The following is a 14,222-nucleotide window of genomic DNA, read 5'->3' as shown; positions in this document are numbered from 1 at the left end:
AATATTAATAAAGATTTATTCCATGTCAGAGGCTTTATATCATGTCTCTGCAGGCATTTATAGTGGGTAACTCACTAATAGTTATTTGAATAATTTAAGAAAACAAGTGTATGCAGAAAAATGCCATGGTCACCTACTGTGGCAATAGTGGTATATAATGAATTTGATGCTAATTTAGTCCATGCACAAATTGCATGTGCACCTGAGATTAACCTGAGTGTATATTTCCAGGCGTATCTACATGTATTTAAATACTTAACCCTTCTAGCAGAGTTTATTTATACCCTCTATTGGAAATAAAGCCAATTAGAAGGAAGCATGGCTGAGCTGGAACATCTTGTTTAAACCCTTAACTTCTAAGCATTTTGTGGATAAATATTGTTTGTTTGAAATCTTTTCTCTGTTTAAAATTCTTTGGTTTCTGTTGTGGTGGAATTGATGGGCTGTGATCCTGTGCTTACTGAAGAAGGGAATGTTAATCGTGATGGCTGTTCCTTCAGGCAGCAATTGACTACACTGCCACAGAGCACTCTGTAACAAGTCTCCAGCTGTCTTGAACTCGTTGGCTGGGTTTTTAATGCAGAATATCTGGGAATAGCGGGATGTTTGGGGTAAGAATGCTGCAATAGGGAAACTGCAGCACAGATAACTTACTTGGAAAATGGTAATTCCTTAAATGAAACTACTGAAATACTCAAAGCAGTCCTTAAATGACTCTTACAGAACACTGGTGAAGGGGGTTGGACAGGGTAGTTTACTGAGACCCACTCAAGGGATTTTCAGGGGATTGTTTCTTTAAGTCCAGCAATTGGTGTCTGCTCTTGAACTGTAGCCTCAGTTGAGAATAAAGTTCAGCCAGCCGTACTGACTTGGGCTTCCCTTTAGTGGTGCTGTTGGAGATAAAAGCAAGGAAGCAATGGCAGTGGTCACTTGAGTTGCAGCAATGCCTGTAATTTCCTTTACATTTTGTCTTGCATTTAATGGAGACTTCACTGGAAACTTGTATAAGCCCTCTGTCAGGCAAGACCCACTTAAGAAGAGTTGTGTGGACTCGAGAGAGGATTTTGGCTGACTTCAGGATTTAGGCCGTGTACAAGTGATGTGCACTTACTACAGATTTTTTGGTAGTCAGTCCTGTCCAAAGGAGAATCAGCATGTGATTAAAATCAGGAAGTAAAGAAGCATCTGCGTGTGCAGCGGCAAAATACAAAAGATCAAGGTCCTTCTGCTTCTAACTATTAAGACCTAAAGAAATATTAGAATCATAGACTTAGTTAAAAGGGACCTCTGGAGTCATCTGGTCTAACCTCCTGCCGAAGCTGTCCAGTCAAGGTTTGAGTATCTCCAAGGACAGAGACTCTCTGGGCAGCCTGCCCCAGTGTTTGACCAGACCATCTTCATGGTGATGCCTGTTTGGAATTTAGTGAGTTGCAGCTTGTGCCCTTTGCATCTCATCCTGTTTCACCAGTAGCTCAGCTGTTTTTGCTAGTGACTTGAGTATTTCTCAGTAACATGCGAAAAAGAAGGAAGAAGAAATGTTGCTGCACTGAAATTGCTTCAGTTTAGAAAGCATTGTTAGAAGGGTGTCACGCTCAAGTATTCTCATATATTAACCTGTTAAATTTTGAGAGGCTTTATGTGAAAAAAATTATCACTGGGACTGATTAAAAATTCTACATTGAAAATGGTGAATGACAGGGTGGGATTGTTGTAGGGAAGAGGCTTCTCTGCCTTTTTTTTTTTTTTAGTTTCTTTTGGAAGTATGAAATTTAGGTAGTGCTGCTTGTGGGAGTTTGTTGTTTTCTTTCTCTTTTTTTTTTTTTTTTTTTTTTTTGTTTTGTTTTGTTTTTTGGGGGGTTTTGTTTGTTTGTTTGTTGGGCTAATCTTCCAGTATCTTACAGCCCATGAAACTTCCCTTGAGCTACAGACCTGTTCAGGCAGTGTGGTACTATCATCATGCTGATATTTTAGGTTAGAGCTAAAATACTGCGGTGCTGAAACAAATGCTCTTCTAAAGGTAGAAGAGGAAAAATTACTTCTGGTCATCTTCAATTCACACCTCCAGTTTTCAATCTGGATTTCTACAATATGCTGTCACTTGCCTTATGCAGCAATTGTATTCCCGTCAGTATTTTAGGAAAGCTGTGACACTCGTTCCCATGTAGTCAAATACCAAACTATTGTGGCAATGGCAACAGGTCTATGTCAGTTAATAGAATATTATAGTTGAGAGTTGAGGAATACCTTCCTATATTTGGCATTTGTTGTCAAGTGAACCTTTGTAAGCATGTTTCTTTCCAGAATGAAAGCTACTACGTGGTTGTTTTTGCATCCGTGCCCTTTGTTCTTTGAAGTACCTCTTCCTTGCTGCTTTACACCTCCTTATGTTCTGCAGTCTCTGGCTGTAATCAGCAGGGCATAGCCCTCTATTTTGTTGTGTTTTCAAATCCTCTCTTAGACTGTGAAGTGATGTAATGGTGCAGATTACATAGATCAGGATGGCTGCTTAGTTAAAATGGGTGCAGGTCTGGCCAGCCTTATGCTGAGTGTTTTGCCACAGAGATAATTTCCAATATAAGTGGTGGGTTATTGCCCCTGTTGTAGCAGAGGCAGAGTAAATGGCTTATCTTGCTCTAAGCCTACTGCGAGTGTAGGGAAAACACATTGCTTTAAGTTCCGTAAGGTATTGGTGAAGCTGATAGTTTTTCCCCTTTGTCCCTGAACAAAGCTAAATATTCCAGAGTGTTCCTTCCCTTTTTCACATTGTCTTTTTATTTTTTTTTTTAATCACTATTGCTAATAGGGATGTAAAAGGCTGGGGTTTTTAATACTTATTCTGATTAGCAGTGTTCTTTCCCTGGTTTCTTTCTCAGTTTCTTGAAAAATTTCAGTGGAAATGCAGACCTTGCATAGTGATTATTTATTTATTTATTTTAATGCTTTCTTTTTTTCAGTTACCTTTTGCCTGGCATTTAGTTGATGCACAGGTTGAAAAGCACTGTATTTGAAACCTGTGTCCTCACCTCCAAAACAGCTGTATCAACAAAAAATTGTGCTGTACATAAGACTTTGTAGTTGATTTAAGTATGCATGTGAACATATAACTGGAGTTCATAATTTCTAGTTATCCAAAAGGCAACAATTCACATCTAAAATATTTATTGATAATGCTGGAGTGTGTGTTGCCTGTGTAGGCACAGATGTTAGTTTTATTTTATGCCGTATGTGAGCATTTAAGTATTGGTATTGTGAGTCTGAAAAAGTGTGCAAAACTGTATCCTAAATTCTCATTGGGCTAATAGCTGTGAAAGTGTGACAGTGCGGGGTGGTCAGGCCACTAAATATCTGGGATGCTGGGTGTGTTTAGGTAGTTTGTTACTGAGGACTGTGATGCTCTGCCTAGTTTATGTTTCGTTTGCATTACCCAAGCTGTTTTTTTAGTCTGCTTATGTGTATTCATGCTGTAGTTGTACGGTGAATTTAGTGCAGATGCAACGTAGCACAAGGGCTTTTGTTTTCTGCCAGTGTTTGGTGTTTTTCTACTTCTTCCTGGTCAATGCTGGTAACTCACGGATTCAGTCTGTTACGAGCCTAACGTAAAGCTATAAATGAGTCCTTAGTCTAAAATTAGAAAAGTAATTATAAGTAATGATACAAGAAGCATCTGTTTATATTATGTATAGTGAGATACGTACCTTTCTCTCTCTCTCGTATGAAAAGATGTATAAGAATAGAAAGACAAGATTGAGACTTAAGTAAAACCATGTTTTTAGGACTCTTCTACAGAAAATGCAAGTTGGTTTCTAAGATGGAAGTTACCCATGACACCAAGCTCTTGTGCTTAATGTTGCCTAAGAGCACACATCTCCGTGTTCCCACTGGACAACATGTTTACCTCAAACAAATCATTGCAGGTAAGAAAAATGGAGAATGTCGCTGTGGATATATTAACATAAATCCCTTTTCATAGTCTTGGGAGAATGCCATGTCCATGGCCAATAATTCCCTCGTTGCAATTAGAAAGCCTCTGCTTCCAGGGTCACAATCGGTGCTTAATAGCAAACTGACTGGATTACTATTGCTGGAAAGCTAAATATAGAGGTGGCTGGCATTTAATGTTGACCACCTTGGCTCTTCTTTCAACTCTTCCTTTAAAACATTCTCTGCTGAAGCAGTGCTGTTCACCTTTGAAGCGGGGGAAGCTCACTGTATATATGTTACGTATGATTAGTCAGTTCCTTTTAGTTTGCAACTTTTTTGGCATGTGGAGGGTAATGTTGCAATTTTGTTTTTGTTTTTTTTTTTTTATTTCTTCTTCTGAGGGATTTGTAGCAGTCGTGGTAACACTACTTTAAGTTCCAGTTGCACTACATTAGTGATAACGTAAGGTTGTGAGAGGAGTTGAAAAGCATTGTTTAAGTGCTGTTCTTAAAAAATTTGTAAAAGGGGAACTTAAAAAATAAAATAGAAGGTCAAAGAAATATCTGTTTTGGTTTTTTTAAGGGTACTTCTTAAAATTTGCATATTAATAGTTATGCTGGTCACTGTACTTGCATTGCACGATGCATGGTAGATTTCTCAGAAGAATTTTTAAATGTCCTTTAATTGCGAACTGTTTTGTTCTTCTCTCTACCTAATTCTTTGCTGGTGTTACACTCTTGCAATCTTTCTATCATTATACAATAGCTTTTTGAAATTATATTGGAAGAAAATACAATCATGCGGTGCTAAAAATCTGCTGTTTCAATTTAGAAAAAAATCAAGCTGTGATACTTGAAATTAAGTGCAAATGTTTAGATTTTCATGTTCTTTGGGGATTACTCTAGATCTTTTCTTCCAGTGTTTTGAATTGCTAAATAGTTTAGAAATAACATCCTGTACAGCAGCCTGAAGATTTTAATTGGAAGTGGAAGGCTACTGTAATAAGAACTGGTGCAGTGGAAAGTAACATACTTACGTAAAAGCATGCGATGGTGGTGTTTTCATGGGATATACAGATTATTTGTTCACTGTTTGTTTATTTTGGTGTTTGTTTGCAGTAAATTTGCTAGATGTAGGGTACTTATACTATTTCAGCTATCTTTTTGTCTTCTATCTAGGGACGGAGGTAGTAAAACCATACACACCTGTATTGCCTTTTTTGCTACTGGATTTCAAACAACCATCTCACCATGACGGTGCACATATATATTTAATGATTAAAATTTATTCCTGTGGACTTTTCACACAGGCACTTGACCACCTACAAATTGGTAAGTGTATGTTGGGGTTGGTTTGGGTTTGGTTTTGCAGCAATTGCTTTATCTTTTCGGATTCACTGTCTGAGTATTGTGATGTTCTTACTCTTTACCTACTTATACATCGGGACGTACTTACAACTTTTTTTTTTTTCACCTTATTCTCCACACCCTAAATGTACGGGCTTATTCTCGCTGTAACTACGAGCTGTCCATTACATAAAGCTCTCCTGACTGATCTTCCAAATGTGTTCATGTGTAACTGTTCAGATATGCCAACTGTTTCACACGTTGAGAGTTGATCACGTTGATTGTATATACTCTTAGAACAACTTTTTGTACTTTCGAATAAAGCAAGACAGGTCTGTTTTATTAGACTTAAGAAGCATTTCCATTTCAGATACGGAGGTAGATTTTTAACACTGACTTTGCAAATGTTTGTGTACTCATGCAGTGTAAAATCCATCAATAGAAGACAATTTAGTTGAACATCTGTTCTTTTAACAGGAATGATCCTTGTGTGAAATGTATAGTGCCTTTCTGAAAGGAATCCTAATACTAGAAAGATGAAGGCAATATGAAAGAAACTCTTAAAAATCAGAATAATAATTAGCTTGCTTTAATCTCATTAGTGTTTACCATTCTATTTTATTTTTTTTAAAGGAGACTATATTTCTGTCAGCAATCCTGAAGGTAAATTCAAGAAGTCACAGGTTCAAACTTCGGAAGATCTCTTTTTATTGGCAGCAGGCACAGGCTTCACACCAATGGTTAAACTGCTGAATTTTGCTCTGACTGAAGTTAGATGCCTCCGGTATGTATGCTGCTTATGATTTAACCCCAAGCTAGGGTAATCCATAGAAAGGCTGAAACTTAATGGGCAAGCCTCTATGTTAATGAAGCAATTAACAAAATAAAATGGTATGAAAGCATTTTTCTTCAACTTATGCCAAAAGCTGGCATGCTTTAGGGAAGAGTCTGTCAGAGTCCTGGGGAACTTACACGTATTTGGTTATTGGCTACTGTCAACAAAATGGACTGATTTGCATTTTGGATTGTAGTTCTGATACAGATGAGCTCACCAAGCAGGAAATCTGAGGGGGAGGAGTTTGGTTTTGGGGTTGGTTTTTTGTTGTTTTGTTTGTGTTTTTTTTAAACTAGCTTTGCATTTGAATGCATTTTTTTTTTTTTTAGGTATTGAAATATTTCAATGTAGATACTGATTTTTGGGCTGAGTAGTTCTGCTTGATGTTATTAGCTCAAATGTAAAAGTGCAAAGAGTTACTGTAGGGGCATACTTTGATAGAGGTGAGGTGCACTTGCATTGTTTTTAGCAAAAATCTTCCTCTAGAATCTGATCTTGCAGAATCTCGTAGCAGATAACATTTTTGTCAATGTGATCTATTGTAATTTGGGAGAGTACAAAACCAAAAGGTACACTTGAACTGTGTTTTCTTTAAAGGTGTTGCAGAGGACAGTTCAACAGACTTGCTACTGTTTTACTGTGCCTTTGAATTGGGACGCTTGTAATGGAGATTAAGTTCTAATACTGAGTTTTATTTGATATAAGCACAAGATGTTTTGGTTCATTATGTCTTTATGAAGCACATTTTGAAACAGCACGGGGAGATTAATTGGACACTAGTCTTCATAGTAAAGCGAAAAAGGATGACGTACTGCAGAAATCTGTTTCTAGGAAAAAAAATCTAAATCTTTTCTTGTATTGTTTATTGTTCAGCAATTACATATAGTCCTATTCTGTGAGTAGAGAGACTATGTACTGTTGGGCTTTTCTGAAGTGTCCTGTGTTGTCAGTAGCAAATAACAAGTGGCTGGCTGGCTTTGTGAACCCAAAAGATAAGTCTATCATCTGGCAAAATGCTTGGGAAGTATTATGAAGTGAATTTGGAATAATTTAATTTTTTGTTGTCTCGAGGGGAAAACTAGTATGTCAGGTAAAGGTAGTTGTGATAATATGAAAGCAAAACTAAGGAGAGCATAGCGAAATATGTGAATCTTGACATTTTGTCCATAACCAGAATAAACAGAGTAAATGACACGTGTGAAAGACTACTGCTGCACAGATCGTGTTTGTATCTATTCTGTCCTTGAAAGATGACCAGAGGGGATTATTTTAATTCTCTTCATCACAATTTCTTAGGCAAACTCAATGCTTATGGTTAGTTTAGGATGCAGCAATGTCTGTTTTCTTACTAGTTGAAGCAAATGAATTTTTCCTTCTCGCTGTGAAGGTTTGTTAGGAGCTGGAATGACTTGATCTGGTACAGGTTCTGTTTATATGAGGACACTTAAAGCTTCTGCTCCAGGCAGCTTGGTGTGTTGGCTGTATGTGTGCTCTTTAACAGCCTCTGTCTGTAGGGCTGGGTGAGTGCTGTTGAACCTCAGGGGCTGCACTGTGAATGCTGGAGAACCCCACAGCTTTCCTAGGCAGCATTTGTTGTGATGTTTCTGGCTTGGATCATGCGATTTCCATTCTTACTGTCTAGGCAAAGGCTCCGTATTATCTTTTAAGTCTGTTATTTCTTGGCTACAGTAAGTGTGAAAAGCAATTTGTTCTCTTCCCGACTGCAGTATCCTTTTGTGCATGAAGTCATAATGCTCTTCCTTCTATTACCTGAAATAAAGACTCTCAAAACTATCACAGTTTAGAGAGATACTGCTTTATTTGGTGCCAGGTTAAATAGATAAGGATTACTATCAATTAGGCCTTTGCTACAGCCTGATCCTTCAGGTTACACTTCGGCCTTGTTTGTTCTCTTACAGGCCAATTGTATTTGGCCAAAGTATTAATTTTAAAAAAAGTATCTGTCCTCTATGCTGTTATTTCCTTTTTAAGATGAGATTTTTGCTCCTTTTTACTGGTGGTGTATAACTGCAATCAGGTGGATACATTTCTTAAAGACTGAGGCACAAAGGCGCTAAACACTAGGTAGAGGGCTAACGCTTTTCTCAAGTAAATATAGGATGCTTGTAGACTACTCTTGATTTTCCTTGATAGTTGTATCCAGCTTTTCATTCTTAAATTACCACTCTGTTCTCATATTCAGTTTTAATGTGGTGTTCCAGTTTCATCATCATTCTTGTTTTGAAGGTGATTTTGTAACTTTTTCTACCTCCTCTTCTTCCTCTGTTGAAATCCTCTAAGGGTCACTGATTCCTCTCTATGTACAGCTTTCCTTAAGACCTTGCATACCAGTTTTTTGAGTTTATCAAAACCTACATCCCTTGAAGTAGTTTCTAGTGTGTTAGAGTCTAACTATTTTCTTCCAAAAGGCTGATGGAGTTTCTCATTTGTTATCTAAACTTCCATCATCATTCTCTCAACCAGCTCTTCTGTACTGGTGGGGATCGTATCTAAATTTCCATGTCTTCCTTTTAGCTGTTTTCTCTCTCATTTCTAGCAAAACTGTTACCAGTTCATTCCAAGTTTTGGGGTTTTCTGTTCTCTTTATAGTGCTGAGTACGGAGCAGTACTGAGCAGATTTATTTATCTACACGGAGGAGTATGAGTAAGGGTGTCTCAAAGCATTATTCTCCACATAACCAGTTTCTACCTTTGTGCCCAATGAACAAAATGCATGGCTTTCCTATGCACTTTTTATTGACTTTTTTCCCCACCTGAGTAACACTCAATGCTGTGGTGCACCATGCCAGCTTTGACAGCACTAGATTCTTGAAGCGAGCTTTATTTTCCATGTTTTCAAGGAAGTGTGGGCCCTGGGAAGCATGTAAGGAACCTAGATTTTTGGCACATGCTAGCTTCTGAATAAGATTATTTTAGTATTTAAAGATGCAGCATAGCTGATTTGGAGCTGGTTTGTTCTATACCAGGCAAGTTTTCCAAAGCTTGTACAGTGTAACTTATTTTGAGTTGTAATGCATCTGGAATTCTTTCTCTCAGTAATACTACTGATGGTGTGTATTATATACAATGGTCATACCTCAGTTTATTTTAGCAGCAGAAAATGAACCTGCTTCTCCTAAGTAGAAGGTGATCTATTATCTTTGGCATCTAATGTAGCTTGTAAGAGATTTCCTGGTATCTTGAAGTGCTACCAAACAGCAAAAAGGGAAAAGGTTAGAAGTCAGGAAATTGTGGTGTCTTCAGACTGGGAGAATACAGGCTTTTAAACTGAAGTTGAAGAACATCTGGAGATCGTGAACTCTCCGCAGAAGCCCTAATGTGTGTGATGTGCATGCATGAAAGATGGCTCTCTGCAAGGTACAGTGGAGGTGGTGGTGGGAATTAATAGTTTCAGCGCAGCATGGTATAAACATACTGTGTCTACATCGGTCTCTTAGGAGCAAGGTCAGCCACATGTAAAAGGGGCACTGGGTAGTGGAGTCCCATGTTACGGAACTGGAATTGCAGGGCTGTGGAGTGCAGGACCAGCAGACTTAGCTGACAGGTACCCGTGAGGGTTCTGCATGCTTCTGTGCCAGTGCTCCAGCTCCCAGCAAGTAGGGCACTGAACTTTCTGCTTCTGGCACACAGCAGCGTGCGCTCTCAGCTCAGAGCTGTGCCTGAGTAGAAAAACCAACAGTCATTTAAAGCCCTGTGGGGTGCAGTTCAGGATCTGCTTGCATTTAACAGCACATCATCTGTCTGACATCAGTTGTCCCTGGGGTATTAGTCTGTCATGAGCAATAAAGGAGAAGTTAGGTTTATGTGGCTTCATCAAACAGTAAATTCTGTTTTGTAGAGTAACTCTTTTTGTGTTTTACCTCCACTGTAGCATAAAAATATGAAGAGTTAACAGCACTGACCTTAATGACAGAGCATTCTTTTTTTTTTTTAATTTGGATTATCTGGCAAATATAATGCTTGCAAGTAGCTTTCCAGGTAAATAGATTTTATAAATCAACGAAGGAAGTGGGAATAAGATAATCTGGTACAGAGCTGTAGTTTGTTCTTCAAGTTATGAATTAATTTTCTTCTGTTCCTATGTGTTTAGATTCCATCTCTGTGAAATTAATAGACATGAAGGTCTTGAAATTGCAGTTTCACCTGTACAAGCTGGTGCATATGATATTAAGTGTACAGAGTTCATATACCAGCTATTAATTGAAGTAGTAGTGCTCAAACAATATTGAGAAACCACTAGATAAAACTTAACAAGCTGTATTATAATTTCAGTCAGGTCTTAAAGTCTCTTGAAGTTAATATTTTTCTTAGGACAGAAGTTCCTGAACTAGAGGGTGCAACTGCAGCAAGGGTTATGACATTTAGAAGAGAGGTCACAAGTCCAACAGACTTTCAGGTACAGCAAGAAAGACACTGTACTGGGTTGGAGGCAAAAAGATTTAAGGGGTTCAGAGTTGAAAAAAAAAAAACAAAAAACAAAAAAAAAACACAAAAAAACCCCACCAAAAAAATCAGACAAAACAAAAAACCCCAAGAAAAACCCACCTAACAAAAAATGTAACTAAAAGGTTTCTGTGTAATGCAGTAAGTTCTGATTCTTTAAAATGTGTTTCCAATATGGAAACCATCTGGAGTTAATTTTTTTAATTTTTTTTTTTTTTTTAAGGGCAGTGAAACTGATCTTCTTCAACAAAACAGAAGATGACATACTTTGGAGAAACCAGCTAGAGCAATTAGCTCTTAAAGATGAAAGGTATTTAAAAGTCTCGTGGAGAACAATGTGTACCGTCCCAGTGTGCCGGAGAACGAGCCCTGGGGCTTCGGCTAACTAGCTTATGTTCTGTAGGTCCCATGGGAAGCCAGGGGCTGGATTTGACAGTGTTCAATAGATGTTCATTGGAGATGGCATGTTAGAGGAGATGATTGTTAAGACTGTCTGAGAAGCTTTTCAAAGGTGAAGAAAATGAGCATTAGCAATAGAAAATACAGATATGCAAAGAGAAGCGCAGAAGTGGCGGAGAGGGATAGTGTACCCTGGGAACAACATTCTGAATTCAGAGAAGTCCTGAAAAGACTCTTCGGGTGTCACTTAGTTCAGAAAATGTTTATCTAGAAATTGAACGTTTAAATTAGGCTCGCTACTTTTATTTTTATTTACTGTCCAATTGTTACTTTTTTTTTTCCTCAATTGCAGATTAAAATGCACTAGTGCACATGTGATGTCAACTTAGTTGAGCAGGCTGTAGTTCTGTCAGGAGGTGTAGGACTATCTGGTTGCCTTTTAATTTCACTACACTTGCTTTTATCACTAGATAAAATTTGTCACTGCCTGGATTTTACATGACAGAAGTATGTTTTGTTTATGCTTACTTAATTCTTGGTTGGAATTGTATGGACAAATTAGTTTCACTTGTTCCTTCACAAGACTGAAGTAAAAAATCAATACTATTTCATAACCTGGTGATATCCGGCACATTCAGAGCTTCGTAGTCTAGATGCTGTGTGAATGTACAATAAAAACCCTTTCTCCTATTCAATAGGAGCCTCATTTATGAGTGCTTGTTTTTTACTCAATAACTACTGTTAGTGAGTTTTTGAAAGTAACTACAGTATTTTCTCATTAATGAAATACACTGACGGTTTCACAAGTTTGGTTAAGCATTCTTATTTCACTACTTGTGTGTTGAGCTATGCCAACATTTGTGTAAATGAATAACGGAACGGCAAAATGCGTGCTGTAGTGTCTTGATTGGTAGCAGCTGTTTTTCTTTGTAAGGTGAAATATACAGCTAAAATTTTTAGGATTGAAAGATTGGGTTGAACAATTAAATACACAATACTGGAGGTGATTTGAGTGATTTGGTAGAAACAACTAAATGTCTGTGAGATCTGATATTGCACGGTGGGAACTGAGCAGAACAGGACAGTAATCACAGGAAACACGTGTCTCGGTCGATAGCATTTTGTGTAGCAGATATCTAATCAGAGGCAATATTTATGAAACGTTATTCTGCTTACCAGGTTTGAGGTTCAATTCGTTCTTTCACAACCAACAAAAGACTGGATGGGTAAACAGGGGAAGATTTCTTCATCTCTTCTCTCAGAGTTTGTGAAAAGAAGCAGAAAAGACTCCAAAGTGCTTATCTGCATCTGTGGTCCCACACCTTTTACAGAACAAGGAGTACAGTGAGTATTTTAAATGATGAGCTAGAGGATGAGGAATTGTTTAAAAATTTGATCATCTAACCAGCTATAGTGTTTCTGACTTGGTTGTCTTTCAAAAATGGCCTTACATTTTCTGCTTTGCAGGAAAATTTGGAATTTAAAACAAACCAACCACCCCCTGGCATTATACTTGAGGAGTATGTTTAGTGTAGCTGAATATCAGCAATATGTAAATTTCACAAGCTCTAGTAAGTTGTCCAAAACTTTCTAAGAGCATCTCTTTTAACAGTGACCTTTTTACCTCAAGGTTTTAAATGCTGATTTTAATGTGATGTTCATAGAAAAGTTGCTGTAATAGGAAATAAGCTTTCTGTGTTGGTGTTGGCTTGACACTGTTATAAAAAGTAAAATTCAAAGCAGTTTTTCTACCACAAGCACTTCTCTCGATTATTTTTTTTTAATTAATGCATTTATTTATGTCTGTACCTAGTACTCCCCTTATTTTATATGCCATATATTTAAAGATAAAAGGCCCTCTAGCTTTCTTTGGCCCAGCTTCAAAATGTTGAACAAATATGGACATCACTTACACTTCTGCAGCTCTACTGAAGTCGGGTGCATGGAGGGTCGAATTGGCCAATAACTATGCTATCTCTTGAGAAATCTGAGATAATTCCAGTGATATTTGTATTTATTTTTAGAAGTTTTTTCAGTATCCTAAAAGATCATGTAGTACGCATGAGCTCCTGGGCATAAATTGTTTTCTGAGTGTATTTGTAAAGGTAAACTTCATTATGCATGTCTGAATAAGAACAAGGTAGTGGTGCTGAAGTTATGCTTCAGCTGTGTCTGTGGTAGGTTTTGGGATCCAAATACTGATGTTACCAACTTGATTTCTGACTTTCAGATACCTGAAGGATCTTGGATACTCCCAAGAAGAGATACATGCTTTTACTGCATAAACCCCTATGAGGATATCATTGTTTGTTTGTATAATTCAATCTTACTTACCTTTGTGAATTTAAGTAAGTGAGAAGCAATTTTGTAAGACTTGAAATTTCACTCTTGGTACCAAACTGTTTCTCTGAAGAAATTATCTTTGAAAAAAATTTTATACGGTGTTTTATCTTGGTTTTGTAAATATTTTTGCTAATACTTAAGTCATCTAGGGTATTAATTTATTGTAGAGACAAGCAAAAATGTGTAGTATATATTATGTAAGATATTTCATGTTATTGGTTCATGAGAATTCTTAAATTTATGACAAGCACTGATTTAGGTTTTGACTTGAATAAGTTTATTATTTCTTACTGTAAAAAGTCTTAAGAGCAATACTGTCTGAAATTAAATATTGCACTGTAACTCAGGTAACTGGTCATTGAAAACGTTCTTTTTCATCTGATATCTCTATTTGACTTGCAAGTGATCCAGATACGTTTTTGGCTTTGTAAACAAAGAATACCTTTGGTAAAATATAAAATTTACATCAAATAATAATAAAAAATAGTAATTTTACATTACTTTCTGTATTTTTGTAATTTTTTTGACTTTTTGGTTTCTAATGGCTTACAGAAGGGTTTGCACAAGCTTAGGACACCAGCTGATAACTTGGAGTAGGGGCAGAGTCTTGGTCTTCCAAAAAACTTTTCTGTGTGACCTCACTGATATGAGGCATCCCTCGTCATGAGACATTCTGAGGGTAAAAACATGACAGCTTATGGCTGCAGATACCAGGGTAAGGACCATAAAGTAGCTAAAAATATTTGACAGGTTGCAGTAGTATTAAATGAGGTTATTTGAATCAGTGGGGGTTTTTTTACTCCATTATTAAAAGTATGTTATCATGAGGCAGTATTGTGCTGTCTAATAGTTTGGAGAAAAAAGCAGCAAAGCAGCACCCCCCCTTCTAGCAGTTGTCAGGAATACCTGTAGGC

At 37.3% G+C, this 14,222-nt stretch overlaps 1 protein-coding gene across 2 annotated transcripts in view; it reads left to right on the top strand.

The window, feature by feature from the left end:
• CYB5R4 (cytochrome b5 reductase 4) overlaps nucleotides 1-13,406 on the top strand; it is a 36,698-nt gene extending 23,292 nt beyond the window's left edge. For both annotated transcript variants that reach the window (XM_086461402.1, XM_086461400.1), the window contains exons 11-16: nucleotides 3,774-3,914; nucleotides 5,100-5,252; nucleotides 5,901-6,051; nucleotides 10,790-10,876; nucleotides 12,145-12,309; nucleotides 13,196-13,406. In XM_086461402.1, the coding sequence (XP_086317528.1) occupies nucleotides 3,774-3,914; nucleotides 5,100-5,252; nucleotides 5,901-6,051; nucleotides 10,790-10,876; nucleotides 12,145-12,309; nucleotides 13,196-13,250 (752 nt within the window). In that variant the 3' untranslated portion in view covers nucleotides 13,251-13,406. The remainder of the gene's footprint in view (nucleotides 1-3,773; nucleotides 3,915-5,099; nucleotides 5,253-5,900; nucleotides 6,052-10,789; nucleotides 10,877-12,144; nucleotides 12,310-13,195) is intronic.
• Nucleotides 13,407-14,222: the final 816 nt, after the last annotated feature.

Source organism: Leptosomus discolor, chromosome 2, assembly GCF_034619465.1.
Source record: "Leptosomus discolor isolate bLepDis1 chromosome 2, bLepDis1.hap2, whole genome shotgun sequence".
Taxonomy (NCBI): domain Eukaryota; kingdom Metazoa; phylum Chordata; class Aves; order Leptosomiformes; family Leptosomidae; genus Leptosomus; species Leptosomus discolor.
This window is presented reverse-complemented; position numbering and strand designations above follow the sequence as displayed.